Consider the following 25306-nt stretch of genomic DNA (forward strand, 5'->3'; position numbering starts at 1 on the left):
AGGATTTGAAATAGCTTATCTACATCTTGAAGGCTCTCAACTGTATTTCTGTAGACCCACTTCTCTCCTTACCTCCATACTGTGTATGGGACATCTCTATGTGGATATCAGTAAACATTTGAAATGTACTGTGTCCGAAGCAGAACTCTTGATATATCAGAACTTGTCTGCCCACCTGAGTGTCCTTCAGTCTTTTCCCTTCTCCCAGTTGCTCTGGTCACAAACCTTAACATCATCCTGAATCTTTTCTTGTCCTTACTTCTTACATCCAATTTACCAGAATTTCTGCACTGCATTTCTATATTAATTACAGTTAGCACAAGATGGTGTAAAAAAACCAACCCCCCAAATCTTAGGACTTACCCTAAAATAAATTAATTTTCATTCACATGAAAGTCAAAAAACATGTTCCCACTTAATAGGTGGCCTTGCATGTGGTTGTTTAGGGTCCCAGCTCCTTCCATAGTCAGGCTCCCCTCCTCTGGGCTCAGCGTCCTCCCCATTCCCTGGTGGGGATGCAGCTGATGGAAGTTCAAGCAGGGAGGCTTTCGTGGATGTGGTGCATATTTCTCCCACGGCTGTTGTGCTGACCAGGACTTAATTGTCACGTACTTACTAGAAGATACCACTTGTTACCATGTGTTTGGAAAGCAGAAGTAATGTGCCTGGTGGCCTGTCAGCTGGGCTTTGCCGCGTGTCTTCTTTCTAGTTTCCTGCTTCTGCCCTTCTGTTTCAGCTTCCATGTAGCAGCCCCAGTGGTTTTAGAATGTAATCCCGATTCTATCATTTCTGTGCTTAAAACTCTCTAGTGGCTGACTTCCTGTTACACTTAAGTAAAAACCATACTCCTTACTATGGCCTATTCCTCTTGTCCCCTCCAGCTCATTCACAAGACATAGTTCACAAACCTTGACATCCTCCTGAATCTTTTCTCATCCAATTTACCAGCAGTTTCTGCAGTGCACTTCTGGGTTAATGTGGATAGCACAACCTCATGGTGTAAAAACAGTTGATCTAGCCTTCTTGCCCATTCTTTGAATGCTTCAAACATAATCCCTACCTGGGCCTTTATGCTTGCTGTCTCCTCTCTCTGAATTTTCTTTTCCCAAATTTTTCTACAGTTAGTTTATTATTTTTCTGCCTAATATTGTGGTTATGTACCACTGTGTAACAGACCACCCCAAAGTTTAGAGGCTTTAAACAACCGTTTTCTCATCTCATGATACTGTGGCTTATGGGCCTCTATTGGACTCAGCTGGGTAGTCATTTTTTCCCACGTGATGGTGGCAGATCACCAAGTCAGTTACCAAGGGATTGGACTGGATCCACCAAGAGGACTCATCTACATGACTGGTGGTTGATGTTGGCTGCCAATTGGGAGATCAGTGTGCCCCTGCACGTGGGGTCTCCTGGTGACTTAACCTTTTCACAGCGTGGTGGCTGAGTTCCATGGGAGGGTCCTCAAAAGCAATTGCTCCAAAGTAGTAAAGTAGAGGCCGCTGATCCTGGTGTAGGGTGCGCCAGGCCATATACACCTTTGTCTTGTGTTGTTTTCCTTATAGGACTTATCACTATCTGAAATTACTTTTTTGTCCATTTATTGTCATCCCCCGCTAGAATGTAAGTTTCTTAAAGACGACCTGACTGATCTAGTTTCCTGTTAGCCCCATCACGACAGTGCGCAGAATCCAGCAGGTATTTTGTAAATGTTGAACAAAGGAATGATGAACTTTTCCCCAGGCCGTATTCTTATTCTCAGTTTCTTTAAGTTAATGGTATCACTGTTTTTATTGATGGTGGGCCTTGAAATCTTAGAGTCCTGTCTGTCATCGTTCTCCTTTTTTCCTTCTAATGTGCATTCAGCTGCCAGGGTCTGTAGAATTAATCTTTAAAATGTGTCGGGTGGGTTCTTTCTGGTCTCGTTGCCACCACTCTTTCAGATCAACATCCTTTTCTACTTCAGCCACCTTTTGAACTGAGTGTACATTTAACTCTGGTTTCATCTTCCCCAAATATAGTTACCATCCCCCTTGAAAACTTGTTAGCAAGTAAAGTTAGTTATAAGCTTTTTACTTTGGCAGAGTCATCGCAGCCCACCTCTCCAGCTCTGCGTTCCACTATGTGCATCCTCATGTTTCCAGGTTCTGAGACGAACATGTTGCTTTCTGCCTCCCATGTCTCTCAACCTTAGAATGTTGCCCATGCTTCAAAGTCTATTTCCCGTACCCATTCCTCCGTGAAATCTTCCCAGTTGCTCCCAGTCAGATGTGCTGTTTCATCCTTTCAGCCCTTGAAGCTCTTTGAATCGCTGCTGAGGCCTTGATTGTTTGCACTTGCTGCTTACATTACTGAGTGTCTTTCGCTTGCTGGCCACTGGGCAGGGTGTTGGGTTTGGAGAGGGGTGGGGCACGATGGAGGAGAGGGCATTGCTGCTGCTAAGTCACTTCAGTCGTGTCCGACTCTGTGTGACCCCCTAGACGGCAGCCCACCAGGCTCCCCCGTCCCTGGGATTCTCCAGGCAAGAACAGTGGAGTGGGTTGCCATTTCCTTCTCCAGTGCATGAAAGTGAAAAATGAAAATGAAGTTGCTCAGTCGTGTCCGACTCTCAGCGACCCCACGGACTGCAGCCCACCAGGCTCCTCCGTCCATGGGATTTTCCAGGCAAGAGTACTGGAGTGGGGTGCCGTTGCCTTCTCCAGAGAGGGCATTAGGAAGGTGAATTCAGACTTGAGTAAGGAGTTAACATTCTCTGGAAAATTTCACATTATAGTGCTGTGGTTTTCTACCTTCACTGTGTGACGGAACCAGCAGGGGAGCTTTGAAAATCCCTTCACCTGGTTTTGACTAAAAAGATGCACAACGTGAGAGTTGCGAGTTAAGTCTTATTTAGGACAAAATGAGGACTGCAGCCAGGAGACAGCGCCTCAGGTAGCTCTGAGAGACTGCCCTCCAGGCTCCTCTGTCCATGGGGTTCTCCAGGCAGGAATACTGGAGTGGGTTGCCATTCCCTTCTCCAGGGGATCTTCCCGACCCGGGGATCGAACCTGGGTCTCCTGCATTGCAGGCAGATTCTTTACCATCTGAGGCACCAGGGAAGCGCCCAGGGGAAGGTAAATATATGATTTTGATGAAGGGGGAGTTCAGTGCATTCAGGTGCTTACTTTACAAATGGTTTTCTGCTAGTCACAAGGAGCTGATGTCTCCATGAGTGGATTTAGTGCTTTTCTAGGTATGAGGAGATGCAAGGATTGGGATCATGAAAACAGTTCCCAAAAATATCTGTCTAAAGAGCTCTTCTACCGGTTTCCCTGGAGCTCAGAGCGCCTCGTTCTCTGCGCTGAGTTCCCCTCAGGGGTGTTGAAGGCCTGCAGCTGCAGCCCCACGGGGTTCAGTCTTTGCAGAGGCAGATGGCAAACACCCCTGTTGTTTTTCAGTCCCTGGCAAGTGCTCTTGGCAAGTGTGTGTGTGTAGTTGACAGGCCAGTGCCAGTTTGTAGTTGACAGTGGTTCCTCACCTAGAGATTCTGATTAAGTTGACTTGGGAGGTGGCCATAAGATTGGAAATTTTAGAAGTTTCCCAGGTGATTCTCATGCAGGATTGAGAGCCTTTGTGGCACGGGACGAGACTGACCAGTAAGTGGTTAATTTCAGCGTGTGTTATGCTAGAAGAAGAAACAGCACACCCAGAACACAAAGTGTTTGCTTCAGCCTGAAGTGACTTTTATTCCTACAGCCGCACTGTAAGCCATTACTGGGCAGGGCCCAGGGCATTCTCATCTTGGAACTCCCTTACCTGATCCTTATTCGCAGAGGTTTGACAGAACATTCTGCAGTGATGGTAATGTTCTGTATCTGCACTGTCCATTTTGGAAGCCACTAGCCATATGTGGCAATTGAGCACTTGAAATGCAGCTAGTGAGATTAAGGAAATAATTTGCAGTGTAATTTTAATTTAAATAGCCACGTGTGGCTAATGGCTGCTGTATTGGACAGTGTTGGATAGAGGAGATAGTGTGTTGAAACAGTTTTGACAGTGTTTATGCAGAGGCTTAGATGAAGCAAGCTATTTTCTCTGATTGAGAGTTTAGTCACCTCATTTGAATCTTAATTTTGCACCTTTTAAGTTTCCCATTTCGCACAGCTTTACTGAGAAATTATTCACATACTGTACAATTCATCCATTTAAATTGTACAGTTCAGTTTTTTGGGATATTCACGGATAATGTACAACCATTTCCACAGTTAATTGTAGATCACTTTTCATCACCTCAAAAGGAAACCCTGTAACAACTCACAGATATAGAGGGCAGACTTGTGGTTGCCAAGGGGTAGGGAGTTGGGGGAGGGATGGGTTGGGAGTTTGGGGTGAGCAGAGGCAAACTATTATATTAATATGTAGAATGGATACATAACAAGGTTCTGCTGTATAGCACAGGGAACTATATTCAATATCCTGTGATAAACCATAATGGAAAAGAATATAAAATGGGATGTGTATCTGCTATACAGCAGAAACTAACACAACATTGTAAGTCACCTATACTTCAATGAAAAAAAAACTCTGTACCATTTAACTACCACCCCTCTGTCTCTTATATCCTCGGTCTGTACACCTACCATTCTCTGTAGACTTTCCTATTCTGGACAGCTCATATCAATGGAATCATAATACATGGTTTTTGGTGACTGGCTTTTTTCACATGGCGTGATGGGGTCTCAGCAGTAAAGAACCCACCTGTTAATTCAGGAGGTGTGGGGTTGGATCTCTGGGTGGGTAAGATTCCTTGGAGAAGGAAATAACAACCCACTCCATGTCCTCAGTGGAGCTTGGCCAGCTACAGTCCATAGGGTCACAAAGAGTTGGATATGACTTAGCGACTAAACAACAAGGTTTTCAAGACTCACCCATGCTGTAGCATGGATCAATACTTCATTCCTTTTTATGGCCTAATAATATTCCACTGTGTGATGGTCATTAGCTTATGAACATTTGGGTTGTTTCTCTGTTTTGCCTGTTGTGAATCATGCAACTGTAAACGTTGGTGTACAGGTTTTTGTATTGACATACATTTTCACTTCTCTTGGGTATATATCTAGGAATGGAATTGCTGAATCATTTATAAAAAAAAATATATGTATAGTCTCAATGAGACTATGTGTGCATGTATGTATGTGTTTATATACAAATACCATTTTACTAAGTATTTTTATTTCAGTTATTAAGAAAGCATTATCTTAACGCTATAAGTAGGTTGTTTTTATTAAAAGTTATCATATACTTCAATATATGTGCTAATTTTTGTAGCGTTCACACAGGATGCTGTGTTCTCTGCTCCTCTGTGAATGTCTGTGGCTGATAACTGCTTATGCTTATGATGATGACTGGATTGATCCTACAGACATGCTTAACTATGATGCTGCTTCAGGAAGAATGAGAAAATCTCAGGTATTTACAAAAACCCATGTGTGTATAATACCTTACCAGTCCTGTGATGGAAATAGTCTACATTTGTTATTGTTTTTCACAGAGCTGTGAAAGAGTCCTGTGTCAGTGATTAATGACCCTGCAGAATATCTTCTTGTCTCTTAGCCTAAGATGATTTCAACTCCACCTGTTTATTTCTGTTTCAAATTTGAATGTAAAGCTGATCAAAAGCAAACCCATTTGAGTTTAGTTCTTAGCTAGTATATAAATTTGATGCTGTTACCTTTTTGGTGGTTTAATACAGTTGAAGAATATAACAAGCAAAGCCATAAAATGATGGAGTCAAAATTTTGGTCTTCATTAACTGTAGATTATTATTATTTTTTAACTAGATTATTTTTACAACTGAACTATAAAGAAATAAAACCTCTCTCTGCTTTGCTTTAGGGGAAATATGGTATGTCAGAGAAAGAAGAGGTCAGTCCTGACTTATCATATGCTGATGAATTGTCAGAATGTTACAACAGACTTGATTCTTTAACTTATAAGGTTAGGATTTTTTTATTCATGATTTTTGTATTGTGATGTGTTAAATTGTTCTGTGTTTTCTATCTTTGCTAACATTACTTGTGTTTCTATCTAAAGTATGATTTACAAATATATAAATGATTTTTTTATTTAATTACCCTAGCCTTGGTTTCTCTTTACTCTGGCCTTGAATTTTTAAAAATAGTAGTTTTATTTTCCTGTAATAACATTTATCTCACTATGTTGCAATTATTTCTTTACCAGGCTGAATGTTTCTTGGGACAAAGAATATTTTATTAATTCTTGATGCTCTATCACCTGTCACAATGCTGGGCTGTAGTAACTCATGACAAGTATAGCAAATGAAGAAATGTCTCTACTGCTAGTTTATAAGCATAACAGTTGTTCCTACAAATATAAGGGATTATTATAATCTGGTGTGTGGTAACTCTTACTTCATTTATTCAGTCCTTTTATTTCTGTGGCTGCAGTAGTCTGAGAAGGGAAGTAAGTCAAGACTGTTGGTTGGTTTGAGCACAGGTTATGCTGCAAGAACCCACCTCTGCTGGTTTTGAGGCAGGGTGCTGGCGGCAGCCTGGAGGAGGCTGGGATGGGGGGATGGCAGAGGTGCAGCAACGCTGAAGGCTCATGGTGAGGCTGACGGGGTGAAGAGAAAAGTGCTCAGCGTTTCTCTGGTGAAGTAGGCAAGTTGTGGTGGTTGAGGATAGGGAAGAGCTAGAGTGAATGGGAGAGGGTTCCAGCTTGAGAGGCTGGGAGAGCTTGCTAATTGAGATCCAGATGTATCCCAGTGAGGTCTATAAGCAGCTGCTTGTGGTTCTTAGCAAATGTGAATGTTGTCTCATCTGAGCGCTAGCAAAGAAATGCTTGGATAAAATTTGCTTCAGTCTTAACTGCGTTTTGTGGTGTAGAGAGCTAATTTGGCTGCATGGTAGGAAATGGAGAAATGTCCTTTTACTGAAATTTTTCATTCCATTGTTTGTGACTTTGGGTCTGACATTGTAAAAACATGATTAGTTAAATGAAGTCTTTAGTCTTTGTTTTAAAAAATTTTTTTTACTCTTAAAAAGAAATTAAAAAATTTAAGGTTTGTAAACCTTGCCTGAAAGCCGAGGAGTGCCCTGTGACTTCTTGAGTGTCTTTCTGTCCTGAGTCTGTGTGTGCTGCTGTCTGTGTTTATCATCCGAAGCCCATTCCAGTGCTCCACTCAGCTTGTGGTTCACACTCAAGTAATAAGTGGAAGTTGCTTATCGCAGGTTCTAAATGTCTTAGGACGTGCACTGCCCTCACTCAGAAACTAGCGGTGATTATAGACTTGAGTTCAGAGGAAGTCTGTCCTAATGAAGGATTCTGTGCAGACGGGCTGCTGTGTGTGGACATCTGCTCAGTCGTGTCCAACTCTTTGCGACCCCATGGACTGCAGTACAAAAGGCTTCCCTGTCTATCACCAACTCATTGCTCAAACTCATGTCCTTTGAGTCAATGATGCCATCCAACCATCTCATCCTCTGTCATCTGCTTCTTCTCCTGCCTTCAGTCTTTCTCAGCATCAGGGTCTTTTCCAAGGAGTCAGTTCTTTGCCTCAGGTGGCCAAAATATTCCTGCCGTTTGGTAGGGCATGATTGATAGTTGGCAGGAAAAATCAATAAAAGGCCAAAAAGTAATACACACATTCAAGAAAATCTTTGCTGTGTCCTTCATCTTCTAGCTTCATGTTGTCTCTGTTTCTATTTGGCTGTGCTCTCTTTCTATTTTTTTCTCCCTTTTTCCTTTCTTTCTTTAAATCATTACTTTGGAATTAGGAAGGGGGAGATTGGTTCTGCTTATCCACATCTCTGCTTCCTTGTTTCATGATCTTCAGCTTTAAAACTGCTGAAAGTCAGCAGGAAAACTGCCAGTTGGTGCAGTATGGGACTCCTGGTGCTCTTCTGTTGCCTACTTTTTGCAAAGAGAACCCACAGAAAGCAGGCCAGATCTGCATTTTAATGCAGGCTTGATGAAAAGAACCAGCTCCTTACTTTGACCTCCATGGGGCCACTAGGCTAGAAACTTGACCCTTACATTAAACTCTGACACTAACTAATGTATTTGTTTTGTGGTTGCAGATTGACGAATGTGAAAAGCAAAAGAGAAAAGACTATGAAAGTCAGAGCAATCCAGTTTTTAGGAGATACTTAAATAAGATTTTGATTGAAACCAAAAAGCTTGGAGTTGTGAGTATTTGATGTGATACTAACGAGTGTAGTGGATATTTTTGTTATGTATTAATTTCACAGTGATAAAGCATCATTATGCTGCAACAGAGAATGCCTGACTCGCGCCTTTACCAGAACCCAGTCCTGCAGGACTGAAGGTGGCAGCCTGCTGGTGTGGTGGAAGGCAGTGAGCAGCGCTGACCCTTCCTCTTTCTTACAGTTCATGGGGACTTACTCTGTGCACTGCTGTACCACCGAACTGAGCTGGGGGAGAGGGATAGTGTTTTAAATTTGCTATTTGAACTTTGCTGATCAGTTGCAAACTTAGACTTATGACTTGGTAAGGAAATTCTATTCCAGTCCTTACTTCTTTTCTATCATTTCCACACTGTCTTATTCAAATGATGTAATATCATTATGTATTGAGAAAAAGAAAAGTGGGTTTTAAGATTTTTCCCCTAGCTGTTTATTGTGGCAACGGCTGCTTTATAGAATTACATGGCATGGACATACTGTTCATGATTAATGGTACGATTCCATTTTTTTGAGTCATTGTTTTCCCTTCAGGGAGCCAAAACACCTAGAAAACTTTAAAAAAGGGAGTGTTAAATGAGTAATAATTCCACCTTATTTTGGAGCTGTAAAAGCAGATGTAATCATATGTATACCCTTCAGTTAGAGTCTTACAATGAATGCAAGGTGGAAAAGAGTCTGTTTTATAGATGAGGAAACAAGTGTGGCTAGAAAATACTCAAGATGGAGAAGCTTGGAATAGTTTTTGGTTTTTTAGAAATATTTAATCAGTGACTACTTTTTTATACTTACTGATGATTTGTAATATTACATGATACTTGGGTTTTTCTTATTTTATACCTACTTTGTAGTATAAAAATCAGTATTTACTGTTAGAAAAGATAATTTTCTCTTATGTTAACTGGTTAATGTTTATAGAGATTTTGCTAACCTGTACTCACACTAATAAAGATAGTTGTGAATGTCATGTATGTTCTTGGAAACCCAGATTTTGCTGCTTTTTGAGATCCTTTTTGTTTTTCTTATTTGTACACTCTAAATTTTAGGCTGTTTGAAAGCTGTGTCAGCAAATGGAAAGTCCTAAACTGAATCATAAAATAATGATAGTTTATCCTCATTATTCGTAGATTCATATTTTTTAATATTTTGAATACTAAACTTTATTTGTAACCTCAGAATCAGTACTCCTGCTTTTGCATCACTCTTAGACATGTGCAGAGTGGCAAAACATTTGAGTTGCCTGATGAGCCCACTTTCAGTTGAGGTGAAACAAGGCTATTTTCAGCTCCCATGTTATTTTGTGATCTCTTTATCTTTTCAGGCTATTTTCTAATTTTTAAACTTTTGCTGTTTAAAAATCTCCCAAGTGTTTTGCTGTCTAGCGTTCCTAAACACAGGGAGGCTGAGATGTGCCTTAGAGAAAAATACCCTTGTTAGATAAGTTAAGTCAGTCATGAGTCCCAATGCTATTGGCTATGGGCTCAGTATTAGTGGATCCACAGTGTGTATTAGGTGTCTTTAAGTAGTAACATAAAAAGCTTATGAATTGATTGGTTGATGAAAATATGGTTGCAGGAAACTAAGCCCATATTTCCTTTAGGAACCATGGTTCAGTATTTGCTAACTGGTTCAAGGTGACTTCATAGAATGTAAGTACTACAGATAGCAGGAATCAACTGTAATTTAGTAAAATGTACTGTATGTTACTTGCATAGAGTTTTATAATTTTGAAATGTTTTATAATTTTAAAAGCATTTTAAATTAGAAAATTTTGTACTTTTGAAATGTTTTTCATGTTTATTATCTTTGGTTTTCATGTTGGCCTGTGAGACAGACAGGTAGATATTATTATTCTTATTTTATACCTGGGAAATATCGTGAACTAATTATATATTTAGTTCCAAGTTGGTTTTATCTTAATGTTTCATTGAATAATGATAAAATTCTCCTTTTCTGTTTTTTTTTTGTTGTTTTTTTTTTTTGGGAAATTTAATTCAGCCTGATGAAAACAAAGATGACATGCATTACGATGCCGAGATTATCCTTAAAAGACAAACCTTGCTAGAAATACAAAAGTTCCTCAGTGGAGAGGATTGGAAGTCAGGTGCCTTGGATGATGCACTAAGTGATATTTTAATTAATTTTAAGCTTCATGATTTTGAAACGTGGAAGTGGCGGTTTGAAGATTTTTTTGGCGTGGATCCGTATAATGTGTTGATGGTAAGATGGGATGAGGGGGACCTGATTAACAGTCTACTTTTTAAAATAGTTTAAAAAATTCACCGTAACTATGTTGAGAGCTCACACTAAGTCACTGATAGTGGGTTGATGAACATGCAGCACAGTGGTACAAATGATTTTGTATATTCAAGTCCAGTTCTTTTTCTTTGCTCTCAGCCTTTTTTGATGGGGAGGATGGCTTGGCAGTAACTCTCGGTGTTTCTGTTTCGAGGTGCTTCTGTGTCTGCTCTGCATCGTGGTGTTAGTAGCTACTGAGCTCTGGACCTGTGTTCGTTGGTACACCCAGTTGAGACGTGTTTTATTCATCAGTTTTCTCATCAGTTTGGGATGGAATTGGATGTATTTATATAAGGTAATATATAAGTAGAAGTTTCTAAAACTCTAAAGTGTTATTTCATAATAGAAGACTAAGCTATTTAGAGCTAGTGTATAATCTTGCCTCGGGTGAGGGTGTGAGGCAATGATTGGAGTGTTGGTGAGGAAATTGGCAGCTGCTCAGATGTCCCTGGTTTTTTGAGTCCTTGACCAAGTTAGTGGAGGGAAATGTGCAGTCCTGATTTTCATTCTGCTGATGTGTGGCATCTGGACAGCTAAATTAGAATAGAGTTATGTAGAGACGTGAAAAATTCTCATGTTGGTAACTTGGGGTAAGTCTTTTTTATTCTTTGCTGGAAATGATGCCAAAATACTGTTTTCTAAAGTTAGATTCTTTTATGACTATAAGAATGGTATATTTATAGCAGAGAATATAGAAAAGATAGAAAAATACAGAGAAATTTAATTTTTTCTTAATTGTCTAGGGAATTTCCTGGCAGTCCAGTGATTAGGACTCGGTGTTCTCACTGCCAGGTATCCAAGTTTGGGGAACTAAGAATCCTGCAAGTTGTGTGGAGTGGCCAAAAATAAAGTCTGTAATTTTTACCACCTATAGATAACCACTGTTGATGTTGTGAGGTATTTATAAACTTTTCCCAAATTTTTATTCTTTAAAAATCAGGACCACATTATATATTGAAATTTGGAAGAATCATTATTTTTCTTGACAAATTGACATATTGTTCATGTCAAACTAGCATAATCATTGAAGAAAAATTTTAGACATTTTTAGCAAGATGAGTCAAGGAGCCAACTATTTTCAGTGAATTCATCTGATTAAATCTTTGTGATATTTCTTTAACCTTTCTCTCTAAGTTCTGTAGCTTCTAGAACTAATTATTTACAAATTAGAGGAAGGAAGAAAGTTTGGTTGAAAATTATCTGTGATTTCCCCCAGGGCTTTGATTTAGAAAAGACATCTTGGCCATTTGTGCTGAAAATCATTCAAAGCAAAACACCATTTTGTCATGAATTGTTTAAGAGAGTGAGTAGGCCCTTAATATGTATAGTTATGTTTTGGGGCATGACATGAGCTATATTTGAACTAATTTTTAAAACAATCTTCTCAGTAAAAAGGTTTTCTAGAATTCCTCCTCATAATTATTTTACAAAGAAGGCAATTGTAGTCAGTTCTTTACCTATTAAATGTGTTTTGCCGTGAGTTGAAAAGAGCCACTCTTTAAAAATCATATGTATTTTTTTCTGTGAAAAATTTTTAAATAGTCTGGTTTGGATGAGTGGTGAAGACATGCTTTGAAGTGTGGTTTTTAGGGTAAGTAGGCATAATCTTCCTTGTTGGTAGCCTTTTCATGGTTCCCTTTGGTGTTGGTCAGCTTGCTTTTGCCCAGCATCAGGCCGAAGTTGCCAAGATGGAGCCACTTAACAATGTGTGTGCTGAGAAGATGAACTGGAGTGGAAGTCTCTGGGGTAAGATATTGGTTCTCTTGGCTTTATTTTGAGTAGAATTTTTGAGAATGAGGAAACATGTTTTTAATAATTACAAACAAATGATAAAATGCCGGAAGGAGGCTTTCCGTGACTGAACCGTTAGCATCAGAACAGGCAGGCAGAGTCTTGGGCTTCAGTGACTTGTGTGTTTCTGTGCTGTCACAGGAAAGGGATAGAAGGTATCTCTGTGCCAGCTCCGATACTGTCTGCCTGCCTGCGCTGGACTCACTTGTGTTCATCTAGTTCTTAGCAGTGTCTAGCACGTTCTGGGTCCTCAGCAGAAGTTTATTAGAGTCCACCAGTGTGTTTTCCATCTTTGATTTCATCTCTGTATTGACTTGTGAAATCTGACATTGTAGCTTCCCTGTGTGTTTTTTTGTTCATTAGAGGGGAAGTTATTTTACTTTTCTTTTCCTTCAGATTTTATAAACATTCTCACTAATGTTGACTGCCTTTAGTTATATGTACCTAACAGTGGGAGTGGTTTAATGATCAAACGCTGTTTGTAAATAAAAGTCCACACAATGACTGACTCAGAATAGAATTTCGGCACCAAATCAAGGTGTCCAAAAAATTAATTTTCTTAAAAAGATATGGGAACTAAACCAGCCCAGCCTTACTTCCTGGCCTCAGGGAATAGCTGAATGCCTCCTGTAGCTCATACTAGTACATAAAGTATTATTCAGTTCAGTTCAGTCACTCAATCGTGTCCGACTCTTTGCGACCCCATGGACTGCAGCACGCCAGGCCTCCCTGTCCATCACCAGCTCCTGGAGTTTACCCAAACTCATGTCCATTGAGTCGGTGATGCCATCCAACCATCTCATCCTCTGTCGTCCCCTTTGCCTCCCGCCTTCAGTCTTTCCCAGCATCAGGGTCTTTTCAGTTGAGTCAGCTCTTCGCATCAGGTGGCCAAAGTATTACAGTTTCAGCTTCAACATCAGTCCTTCCAGTGAACACTCAGGACTGATCTCCCTTAGGATGGACTGGTTGGATCTCCTTGCAGTTCAAGGGACTCTCAAAAGTCTTCTCCAGCACCACAGTTCAAAAGCATCAGTTCTTCGGGGCTCAGCTTTCTTTATAGTCTGATCTCACATCCATACATGACCACTGGAAAAACCATAGCCTTGACTAGACGGACCTTTGTTGACAAAGTAATGTCTCTGCTTTTTAATATGCTGTCTAGGTTGGTCATAACTTTCCTTCCAAGGAGTAAGTGTCTTTTAATTTCATGGCTGCAATCACCATCTGCAGTGATTTTGGAGCCCAGAAAAATAGTCAGCCACTGTTTCCATTGTTTCCCCGTTATTTGCCATGAAATGATGGGACTGGATGCCATGATCTTAGTTTTCTGAATGTTGAGCTTTAAGCCAACTTTTTCACTCTCCTCTTTCACTTTCAAGAGGCTCTTTAGTTCTTCTTCACTTTCTGCCATAAGTGTGGTGTCATCTGCATATCTGAGGTTATTGATATTTCCCCCAGCATTCTCTTTCAGAATTTTCCACAGTTAAAGTATTATACATGAGTCTGATTTAGAAGAAGAGAACTAATGTTCTACTTTGTTTTATAACTAAAGAACTGACTTTTTAATTTTATTGAGATAGTTGTAGATTCACAGATAGTTGTAAGAATACAGAGAGATCCTGTAGACTCTTTACCCATTTTTCCCCACTGATAACATCTTGCATAATTATACTAGTGCAGTATCACAGCCAGGATATTGACTTTGAAACAAGCCACCTATCTTACTCAGATTTTTCCAGCTTTTTCTTGGATTCCTTGGTGTGTGTAAAGGACTATTTTAAATTATTTACCTTTTAGAAATCTTCATAAAATATTTTCTCTGTATAAGACTTGCATAATTTGAATGGATTTTTAAAATAAACATTTTGGACATGAGATGACATTTTAGAAAATCACTATTAGTAGGAGTCAATTTGTACACATAGTTTAAAATTGATTGGGGAGGTTGTGGGGGGAAGAAGAGTTAAAACTAAATATTATTTGGGAATGAAATGCAACTTAAAAAAAAAGACTCTGTTTCTTGTCTGTTTTCTAACAGAATGGCTTAGAAGTTCATGGACCTATAAGGATGACCCATGTCAGAAATACTACGAGCTCTTAATAGTCAACCCTATTTTGTTGGTCCCTCCAACAAAGGTTAGAATATATTTTGTGAAAATTACTTACACAAAGTGAGTAAAAAGTCTCTGTGTTTATTAAAAATTGGCTTTTTAACTGCCACTTTGCCAATAATAAACCTTTGTTCTAGGAAAAATACTTTCATTACATAGTCATTTCCACATTAAAAGTATATGATAACACTTAAATGTGTGGAATTTCATAATTTCAGCCTCAGCACGGTTGATTTTGACTTATTCTATGCACCTCAGTCCTTTGAGAGAAAAAATTAAGTTACTTTTACCTTGCGTTGTAGGCACTGGCAGTTACATTCACCAACTTTGTCACGGAGCCATTGAAGCATATTGGAAAAGGAACTGGTGAATTTATTAAAGCACTCATGAAGGAGATCCCAGTGTTACTCCACGTTCCAGTGCTCATAATTATGGCATTAGCTGTCCTGGTTAGTACATAGCACTGTTAACATTTGGGATTTACAGAAAAAGGCAATTCTAGGATTACTAGGTTTATGTTGTAAATCAGGCTAAATCAAGCTTAATGGCATGAAAAGATGATTTTTGAGGGGGGGCGGTTTTCTTTTTTTTTTTTATTTATTTTTATTAGTTGGAGGCTAATTACTTTACAATATTGTAGTGGTTTTTGCCATACATTGACATGAATCAGCCATGGATTTACATGTATTCCCCATCCCAATCCCCCCTCCCACCTCCCTCTCCACCCGATTCCTCTGCGTCTTCCCAGTGCACCAGGCCCGAGCACTTGTCTCATGCATCCAGCCTGGGCTGGTGATCTGTTTCACCCTAGATAATATACATGTTTCGATGCTGTTCTCTCGAAACATCCCACCCTCGCCTTCTCCCACAGAATCCAAAATTCTGTTCTGTACATCTGTGTCTCTTTTTCTGTTTTGCATATAGAGTAATCATTACCATCTTTCTAAATTCCATACATATGTGTTAGTATACTGTATTGATCTTTAGAAAAGATGATTTTTAAGTGATAAATGTTTGTTTATATTTGTCCCTTTCTCTTAGTAAGAAAATGGTTCTTAAGTTTGATTGTAGATGTCAAAGTGGTGATTTAGAATAATACCCTCTTTTAATATTTGTTTTTTAAACTTTGTGAATTAATACACGTGGTATCAGTTGCTTATGTCCTCTTTGAGAAAATGAGCATTATTTCAGTCTGAGCTTTTTTGCCACACTGAGAACCGGAGAACATTGGGTTTAACATAGAATCAGAGAGGGATGTAGAAAGAGGTGCATATACTGAGAAACAATTTAGGGGGTCCAGAAACAGATATTTATTAAGGAATCTTACAGTATTACTTGTCATTCATCCATGGTCTCTTCAACTCTTTTTTGGGTTGATTTTCAGCCTTTACCCTAATAAAGCAGTTGTCCCATAAAACAAATGCAAAGAACTCAGATGTGCCATGGGAGATTATTAAAGAATTCTCTTCCCTTAAGGATGTAACATTTACTATGTTCTATTTACTTAAAAATTGTTACTCTTTTGGTATTGCTGTTTGGCTTGTGACTAGAATTCATTGGCTCAGGGATCTGGTTTTGTTAGGTGATATTAGTTGTATAGTAGTAGTTTAGTCTCTGAGACTGAAATTAATAGCAAAACCCTGTTATTGCTTTTTGCTTCATCTGCTGCCTTTTGCTGTTCCATCTTTAAAGAGTCATATCTCTAGTGCAGTGGTTTTCAAACTTTTTTTCTCAGGACCCTTCTGTAGTCTTAAAAACTGAACACCACAAAAGCACTTGTTTGTGGGAGGTTTACTTATTGGTATTTATCAGAAATTTTAAAAATACAGGCATCCACAAGCCCACAGTGCATGGGCCATCAGAGTGAGGGAGTCATTCTAGCCGGTAAGACTCCACTGTACGTTTCACAAGGGGAGAGTGAAGAGAACTTATGTCTTTGTATTACGAAAAGTTTAGACCTCACAGATTTGTGAAAGTGTCTGGGACCCCCAGTGGGTCCCTGGGCACACTTTGAGAACTGCTGCCTAGTTTTTCCTTGGAGTGTGACTCAAAACTTTTTGAACTTTAGCTGTGGCTAAAGCAAGTTTGTAAAATAAATAAACCTACTGGAGAATATTTGTATAATGGTATGCAACTTTAATTTTCAGCATCTACCTTATATAATGGATGTGAATATAGACAGCATATGAGCAATGATCAGACAATTAGTACCTTTTAAATTTCTAGGCTTTAGCCTAACTGCCATTATGATATAATTCAATAAAAATGTGTCCAGCCGATTGAAATGTCTACTTAATACTTAACGATTTCTCAGGTTTTGTTATGGGCTACTCTGGTTCTATATTAATCTAGAGAAGAGATCTTTAATGAAAACCCAGTGAAACTAACATGTTTATGTCTATAAAGAACACAAGTTAAATTACATAATTTTGTTGGCATCAAGGAAATCACCTCAAAATTTCATTGTCAGTCATTAAGTACTCAGGAATATGTATTTCTTTTCCTTCTAGAGTTTCTGCTATGGTGCTGGCAAATCAGTTAATATGCTGAGACATGTGGGTGGTCCCGAAAGAGAACCACCTCAGGCACTTCAGGCAGGTCAAAGAAGACGGAAGCAGGAAATTGATTATAGACCCCATGGTGGAGCAGGTGATGCAGATTTCTATTATAGGGGCCACATTAGCCCCATTGAGCAAGGCCCTAATGACAAAGCATATGAGGGTAGAAGAGATGTTTTGAAAGAGAGAGATGTTGGCTTGAGATTTCAGACTGGCAACAAGAGCCCTGAAGTGCTTCGGCCATTTGATTTACAAGAAGCAGAGGTGAGAGAGCATCCCGAGGTGGTACCTGGTGTAAGTCAGCAACTGTTTATTTTGCCGTTTCTCAATACTAGGCTTAAGTACTTCCTATTAAGCTTTCGGTTAAGTGTTCTACTCTTACCTTTCATGGTTAATTATGTCACAAGTGATGTAACTATTCACTCTGTTTCCCCCTTTCTGGTCAAGTTAGTCCAGTCTCAGAAGAAATGAGATTTAACTTTTATGTTAAATACTAGTTAGCAGTCATTTGTTAGAACAGATAGCAATTCGTGTGACATTTTATAGGAAACCAACAAGTGACCATGACTGAAATTTCTAGCTTTGAAGAGATCAGAGAGAACTGCCCCCTGAGGCTGGAACCTTAGGGAGCTGGCCCACAGGAGGGCCCTGAAACCTTAGCTAGATGGGAGAGTGAGCTGGGGAAGGATCAAAAACCTTGCTTTCCCAAATCTTTTGGCTGGCTAGACTAACTTTTTTATCTGGGGAAGGGTCAGGCCTCTTTTCCACCATTATTGGCCATTTAAAGGGACACTTCCATTTCTGTTTGAGAGAAGAATTTGTATTGTCATTTGCAAAGTTTATGTTGCAGATGTAAACCTTTGGGAAACCGTAACGAACACAGTAGAATATAGAAACTTGTAGAATCCTTCCCTTGGAGTTCCTGAGAAGGATAAAACATATCTGCATTGGTCTAGAAAATTAAGATGTTTCTTTCAGCTTTAGTAAAGTGCACGTAAAAGTGTTGGTCTGTCGTGTCCGACTCTTTGCGACCCCATGGGCTGTAGCCCACCAGGCTCCTCTGTCCATAGAATTCTCCAGGCAAGAATACTGGAGTGGATTGCCATTCCCTTCTCCAGGGTATCTTCCCGACCCAGAGATCGAACCCAGGTCTCCTGCATTGCAGGCAAACTCTTTACCATCTGAGCCACTGGTTATCTGTCACTTAATCTCAGAAATCCTCCAGTTCCCAGCTCACTTGAAGGGAAAGTCAAAGATATCAAAATAGCCTAGGGCCTCCCACTGCTCTCTCCTCCCATGCTCCCTCCACGCTCATTCTGCTTCAGTCACAAGGGCCTCCTGTCTGCTCCTTGAGCTCAGCCTTTGTACTTGCTATTGTCTAGAATGCTGTTCCCATATATTCGTAAGGTTCATTTCCTCAAGCTTTACTCGTATCATCTTTTCAGACCATGCTAATTTAAACAGCAATTCAGCCTTCCCACCCCCAGCATGATACTGTATTGCCCAGTAAGTTCAAGGAAGGGGGCGGGACTTTGTCTGCTTGCTCTTTTGTATCCCTAGGACCTAGAACTTAAGGTATGCTCTGTGAACGTTTGTCAAATGAACTATTCTCCCCAGGCAGGAGGAGTTAACAGTACTGGTCACCAGTCTTCCTGACCCTTCCTAAGCTGGGTCACTAGACCACCTAGCATACCCTGAGTGTCCCACTCCTCCACAGACAGTTCTTTTTTTTAATGTTTATTTTTAATTGGAGGGTAATTATGAAGTTGTTGGCTTCTGCTGTAAAACGAGGTAAATCACCATAAGTGTGTATATACCCCCTCCCTCTTGAACCTCCCCCCACACCACCCCATCCCGCCAGGTCATCACAGCGCAGCAGGCTGAGTCCCCGTGTTATTCGGCAGCTTCCCACTGTCCGTCTCACACGTGGCAGTGTGTGTTTCACTGCTACTCTCGCAGCTCGTCCCACCCTCTCCTGCCCCCAGTGTGTCCACAGGTCTGTCTTCTGTGTCCATGGACAGTCCTGTAAAGCTTAACACTTACATAATTGCAGTCCAGCACTGGGACGAGGACTTGAAAGAATTCAATGTTTGCTATAACAGATTTGTGGGAACTTGTTGAACATGTGTATTACAAACCTTCATGTTATGTTAATTGAACAATTACAGCACTGTAATTTTCTACTTTGTAGCTTAAATCACCTGATTTGGAATCAAAGCTCAAAGAGATGGGTGAAATCCCAGGAGAAAGCACTCCGACAGAAAGCAGTACTGAAAGCAGCCAGCCTGCTAAGCCTGTCTCTGGCCAGAACGTCTCCGAGGGTGTAGAAGGTTTCCCTGCAGTGGAGAAGGCCCAGCTTAGGACTGATGCCGCAGGTGGCCCAGAGGAAGGCAGCACATCCGGCCCAGCAAGCACTACAGTGGGAGTGTGTGGCTAGAGGAACACAGACATGGGCCACGGTTCTGAGGTCGTCTTCGAGTTGTGTAATCTCTTCACAGCTGTTTCTTCTGCAAATAATCTGATATTTACTACATAGGTGCCAACTTTAAACATCAGTATTTTTACTGACAATCAGAATTAACAAGTGTGCATGTATTTTCTGTTCAGTTTATTTCTTTGATATTAAGATGCATCCCATAAAGTTTTTGAAGTGTTAATTTTGGAACAGGATCTCATAGATGAACATATGGCACGTATTAATGATTTTGAATCATGAAAAAGACCATGTGAGGTAGGGGACATTGAAAAAGAAGTTGTTGTTTACAGGCAGATACAGGAATCAACTCACCAAAGTGTGTTTTGCCTTTTGGAAGTCCTGCGATACCTACTTTAGTTAATAGAATTATTTGTTAGTTGTGCATCGGACCCAGAATGTTTCTAAAAATGGTAGGTACTCAAAAACATTTAAGGAAAGTCACTGTAGTCATGTTTACCCACGTCATGCACTTCAGCATTTTAGCGCAGCCCTGGAGCCTGCATCTCCAGTTTCAGTCTGACCCCCTGTAGGCTGCCCACAGACCAGCCTGCATTTTCAACTCTTAAAGCTGTTACTGGGCCTGCTTCTTTACCACCCCTTTGACTTTATCCTTAGCTAGGACAGAACTGAAGATCGTCAGGGGAATTTAGATTACATAGCTTGTTAAACTGCTAATCCCAGTTTTACATACTTTGAGAATGGCTTTATTTCTCCAGCAAATAAGTGCACAGGTTTTACAAGGCCTGTTTTCCTTGCTACTCAGAATCCCAGATTTGAGGTTATTAGATATTACATTATAGAGTAAACCATGTTGTCCAAGCCATATGAAGTTCTAAATTTTAGAGATCTATACAAAGAGAAGGATAAATACCATGATAAAAGACGAGTGGATTTTTAACCCTAGACAGGTGATATAATCCACACTTCAGTTATTCTGATTTTCAAACTATTCTTCATTTTAAACTTAAAAAAAAAAAGCAATTTATAAATTTTGCACAAAAGCTAGCTAGGAAGCCACAATTACACACATCCAGGTATTCTTTGTTTTAACCTTCACACTACAAGTTCCAGTCAGCTGCTTACTAAAAATGACACCACAAGTAGTTTTAAAATTTCATGCAGGCATTTCTTTCAGAAAAGGTTTAAAGCATTTGCTTTTTGATGTTTTTTTACATGAAATGCAGAATACCCCTTCTTGGCTCCCAGAAGCATCACTTAGATGCCTGTAATTAATTTTATGTGTTAATATTATTTTCTGGCTTAATACTGCAAAACATCATTAGTATTTATCTTATCAGAAAGGTAATTTTTTCCAATAAATGCAATATGATTTATATAAAACTTTATAACACAAGCATGTAAGGATGTCTGCATCTTGGGATAGACTTGTGAACATCGATGCATATAAGGTAGTCCTCTGCGGGCCAGGTTTTCCTCTATTGGTGAATGTGCTCCCAAGGTGCTAGTTACCCTCTGGGTTGTGAAATGGATGCCTCAGTTGCTAGACTGTAACTGTGAGGGTAGAGTTAATGTTATTTTGCACTTCTTACTGCTGCTTATCAATCCAAAAATGAATCTTTAAAAGAAAATTTAAGTAAAAGTTCATCTTTGTACTCTGATTACAGATAACCATTTGGGGAGGAACTCTGCTTTGACAGCTAGCAAGGCAACAGTGCTGCTGTTGAAACATAACAGCAGAGTTCAGGGAAGGCTTATTAAAGCCAATTGAATATTCAAGGTCAGTTTATAACTAAAAGAAGTAGGCTTGTTTATTGTTTAGCCAACATTTATCATTAAAGTCAAGGATTATAGTAACAAGCTTTTAGGAATATCAGACTGAGGCATACAGCTCTTTTAAAGCAATTTTTAAGTGGAATGGCTAACACTGAATGTTTACGGGGTCTAAGAGCTACCATCTACACAAAATAAACACTTATTTTTACATTATTGTGTTTTGGTATGCTGTCTTTGCTCAATAAATGTGCTTGTAAGAAAAAGCCCCAAGAAATTTAAGTGCAGGTTTTGGTTTTAAATGGGTGCTATTCCAGGACATTATATGCTATATATAATATATAAAACATAATATAATCTGAGTGTTAACTGAGTACTTTTGACAAAATTTGTGTGATTTCAGAACCAAGAATAATCTTTTTTTTTTTTTTCCCCCTGAGCTCTTAATGTGAGTCCAGATTGTGTAACTATCTTCTCATTTTTTAAAACATTGGCCATTTGGAGAAGTGGTTTGCATTGCCTATCAAAATCACCTGAAAGATTTTTAGGATGAACAGAGGCCTAGATCCCATCGCAGCTTTGCAGAATCAGAAGCAACCAGAAGTGAATGAGTTGCCAGCTTGTTCCAGGTGTGGGCATTTGTATTATGCAATTCAGTCTTAGTGCAGACCCAGCTCAGTCCCATCCTTGTTGACTTGCTTTTGCCAAACTTACTTATGTCACATTATGTCCCCTTGTAAAACACCTTCAGTTTCTGGAAAGAGGAGGAAGAAACTCCTCTTGTCATTAATGATAGCTGAGGGCTTAACCTACATCTTTCATACTTAATTTTCGTGGCCTAGGTTTTTTACATAGTCACATAAGGGTTTTGGGGATTTTTTGAACATTGGGTCCTAAAAAACTTTACAATAGTATTTTGCAACAGAACATACAATTTTAAACCATTACATACACACACACCCACCCACACACAAGTGCACATATATACATACCTGTACTTATATATGTATATATATACACATAAATTATTTTAAAAATCACACAAAGAGGCCAAACCACACTAAAAGAAGTTTATTCTTAAATTCTTTTATGTTCTTTTATGATGGCTTTGGCCTAAAAATATATTGAAAATAGAGATTTTCTTAGTGGAAAAAAAATCTAGATTCTTTAACAGATGATATTTTTTTACACATTGGTCAAGTATATTATTTTTATGAAACAGCGTAATTTCTCACTACATCCATGGTTAGGTATAAAAAATTGCCATTATCAATTAAGAGTAAAAAAATTACCTCAACAAGAGGATTAAATCCTAGTCTAGATTCATTTTAACTTCCTACTTTACAAATAGTAGGTAAAGGAATCTTAACAAGTTGCCAAAGAACATAATCCCAAGCAGTAATCACAAAAGTTGATGAAGCACCTTTCAAGACACTTCCACTCAGAAACAAGTTGAGTGTCCAGAGGAGTGTAAACACTATACTATTAAAGGTTAAATATTTACATCATGCTAAAAACATTTTAAGCTGTAGTACAGTGCTATACTTTCTCCTTTTGAAGAAAAAAGTAGTAGATTGAATTTCCCTGCAGTGTTCTGAAAGGAAATAAGGTCATTTTTAAAAAAAGAAAATTCAACAGTATACTAGTGGTTTGCTTATTTTTTCCCAGAATTTTCAAGTTCCAACACAGCTTTACTCTGCAAAAGGTCCTTGAGCCCAAATTCAGTGTCTCTGTTCTGATCTCTTTGTAAAAGAGCTCTCTGTTCATCCATTCTCTTTGCTTGAGACCGTAAAATAAGGCTAAGAAAGTCCTCATCTGGTACTGTTGGCCCCTTTGTGGCAGCAGGTGGCGGAGCACATCTCTGGTCATCTAATCTGGATCCCTAGAAATTCACAAGTAAGAAATTAAAAGACAAATCAGGAGAGCGCCAAGGTGTGTTCTATCTACCACTCACAATAAGAAATGTAGCTTTAAATGTTTACTGCCTCTTAGAACTGCTTAGAAGTTTACTCAGTCTTTAGATCTGAAAACTAGTAAGATCTTTTCTTTGAAATGACATATAAACAATATGCTGGTTATGTTATGTAAGCAGAAGTATAGCCATAGCTTCATGGCTTTGGTAAGAGTAGTTAAGACACAAGGTCACCTGTGTCCACGATGCCAGTTCAAGATTATAATCTTACCATAATAGGTATCACCAAATAAAACTTACCAAATCTTTAGGAATGTAACATGAGGTACAGAAACTCTGCATCGCTTCCTTATAACATTGTCTTTGGCCAAGGGTCAGCAAACTATAACTCTACTGCCCATTGTTTTTGTAACAGTACTTTGACTTCAACACTGTGCTCCTTTGTTTTGAACTGTGTGTGGCTGTTTGCCTGCTACAATGGCAGAGTTGAGCAGTTGCAACAAAGGCCAAAGGGCTCAAAAAGCCTAAAATAGTTTCTCTATGGCCCTTTACAGAAAAAGTTTGCCTTGGTCTTAAGCGTTTAAATCTTTTAAGTTCTAGCTTATGGTTCTTAGAAGCATGTTAGAAATGTTTTTGCATCTGGTATTATAGCCCAAGAGGAAGAGTAGGAATGTGATAGCTGACACCTGAGTGCCCCCTGTGTTGCTAGGCGCTGCGTACTGATGTGCCTAAACATTTAGCCGCACGGTCCCGTGAGGATGCAGTGGTTGACTGGCCGCCTAGTCAGCACCACCCTGGCGCACACACATACTCATCATCTCTCCTGTCACAGTTCTTGGTCCTTTCATTGTCCTCTAATTCATCCAACACTCAGGCACTTCAGTTCCTAGACCTCCTCTCCCCTGGTGTTCTCATCCTTACCCTCTGCCTTATCCATTAGCTCCCATGGTCAGAGGCCAGACATAGTTATTCTCATAAATTGCACCATCTCTGAAATCACTTTAATATCCCATGTTGACCACTGACTCCTATTTTTCCAGATCAGGCTCTCCAGTACTCCTTCCAGTAAATCATTTTTTAAAAACTGAGATAAAATAAACATAACATAAATATACCATTTTACCCATTTTTAAGTGTACAGTTCAGTATCAGGTACATTCATATTGTGTAATTATCACCACCATCCATCTCCAGAACTTTTTTCGTCTTGCAAGACTGAAACTCTAAACCTATTTACAACTCCCCACTCTCCCCTCCCTCCAGCCTCTGCGACCACAATTTTACTTTGTCTCTATTAACTGAACCATACAAGAGGAATCATACAGTGTTTGTCCTCTTTTGACTGTGTATTTCTCAGTATAATAGCTTCAAGGTTCATCCCTGCTATAGTGTGTTTTTAAGGCCGAAAATATTCCATTGTGTAAGTATACCACATTTTGTTTATCCAATCATCTGTCAGTAGACACTTGGATTGCTTCCAACTTTGGCTGTTGTGAATAATGCTGCTATGAATATGGGTGTATCATATTATGAACAAATATCTGTCATGTCCTTGTTTTCAGTCATACCCAGAAGTGGGATTGCTGGATCATATGATAATTGTTTTTAATTTTTTAAGGAACTGGCATAGAGTTTTCCATAGCAGTTTCACCATTTTATAATCCTACCTGCCATGCACAAGGGTGCCAATTTCTCCACATCCACACCAACATTTACTATTTTCTGCAGTTTTTGGTTTGTTTTGATAGCTGTCCTAATGGGTATGAGGTGGTATGTTATTGTGGTTTTGATCTTCCTTTCTCTAATGATTTGTGATGTCAAGCATCTTTTCCTGTGCTTATTGGCCATTTGTATATCTTCTCTGGAGAAATATCTATTTGTGTTCTTTGCCCATTTTGAATCAGGTTTTTTGTTGTTGTTGAGCTTTTGGAGTTCTGTATATTCTGGATTAATCTTTATCAGTTACATGATATGCAAATATTTTCTGTGGGTTGCCTTTGTGCTTTGTTGATAGTGTCCTTTGCATAGAAGTTTTAAACTTTCATGAAGTCCAATTTGTCTTTGTCTTTTTTATTCCCTATGCCTTTAGTGTTATAATTAAGAAACCATAGCCAAATCTAAAGTCATGAAACTTTCCCCTTATGTTTTATTCTAAGAGTTTTATAGTTTTTAGCTCCTATACTTAGGTCATTGATCCACTATGAGTTAATTTTTGTATATGGTATTAGGTA

General features: G+C 39.2%; 2 protein-coding genes across 8 annotated transcripts in view; one reads left to right on the forward strand and one right to left on the reverse strand.

Moving 5' to 3' along the window:
- The window catches only part of CLCC1 (chloride channel CLIC like 1), a 32828-nt gene extending 10048 nt beyond the window's left edge, over window positions 1-22780 (forward strand). For 2 of the 5 annotated variants that reach the window (XM_043875608.1, XM_043875607.1), the window contains exons 2-11: window positions 5305-5445; window positions 5872-5973; window positions 8076-8183; window positions 10197-10418; window positions 10651-10791; window positions 12149-12242; window positions 14326-14423; window positions 14701-14847; window positions 16909-17250; window positions 19148-22780. In XM_043875608.1, coding sequence (XP_043731543.1) covers window positions 5317-5445; window positions 5872-5973; window positions 8076-8183; window positions 10197-10418; window positions 10651-10791; window positions 12149-12242; window positions 14326-14423; window positions 14701-14847; window positions 16909-17250; window positions 19148-19393 — 1629 coding nt within the window. In that variant the 5' untranslated portion in view covers window positions 5305-5316 and the 3' untranslated portion in view covers window positions 19394-22780. The remainder of the gene's footprint in view (window positions 1-5304; window positions 5446-5871; window positions 5974-8075; window positions 8184-10196; window positions 10419-10650; window positions 10792-12148; window positions 12243-14325; window positions 14424-14700; window positions 14848-16908; window positions 17251-19147) is intronic. The other 3 variants (XM_043875609.1, XM_043875610.1, XM_043875611.1) reach the window with 2 other exon arrangements.
- Window positions 22220-25306, reverse strand: part of GPSM2 (G protein signaling modulator 2) — a 51150-nt gene continuing 48063 nt past the window's right edge. For all 3 annotated transcript variants that reach the window (XM_043875606.1, XM_043875604.1, XM_043875605.1), the window contains one exon: window positions 22220-23045. In XM_043875606.1, coding sequence (XP_043731541.1) covers window positions 22818-23045 — 228 coding nt within the window. In that variant the 3' untranslated portion in view covers window positions 22220-22817. The remainder of the gene's footprint in view (window positions 23046-25306) is intronic.

The sequence above is a fragment of the Cervus elaphus genome, chromosome 20 (genome assembly GCF_910594005.1).
Source record: "Cervus elaphus chromosome 20, mCerEla1.1, whole genome shotgun sequence".
Classification (NCBI taxonomy): Eukaryota; Metazoa; Chordata; class Mammalia; order Artiodactyla; family Cervidae; genus Cervus; species Cervus elaphus.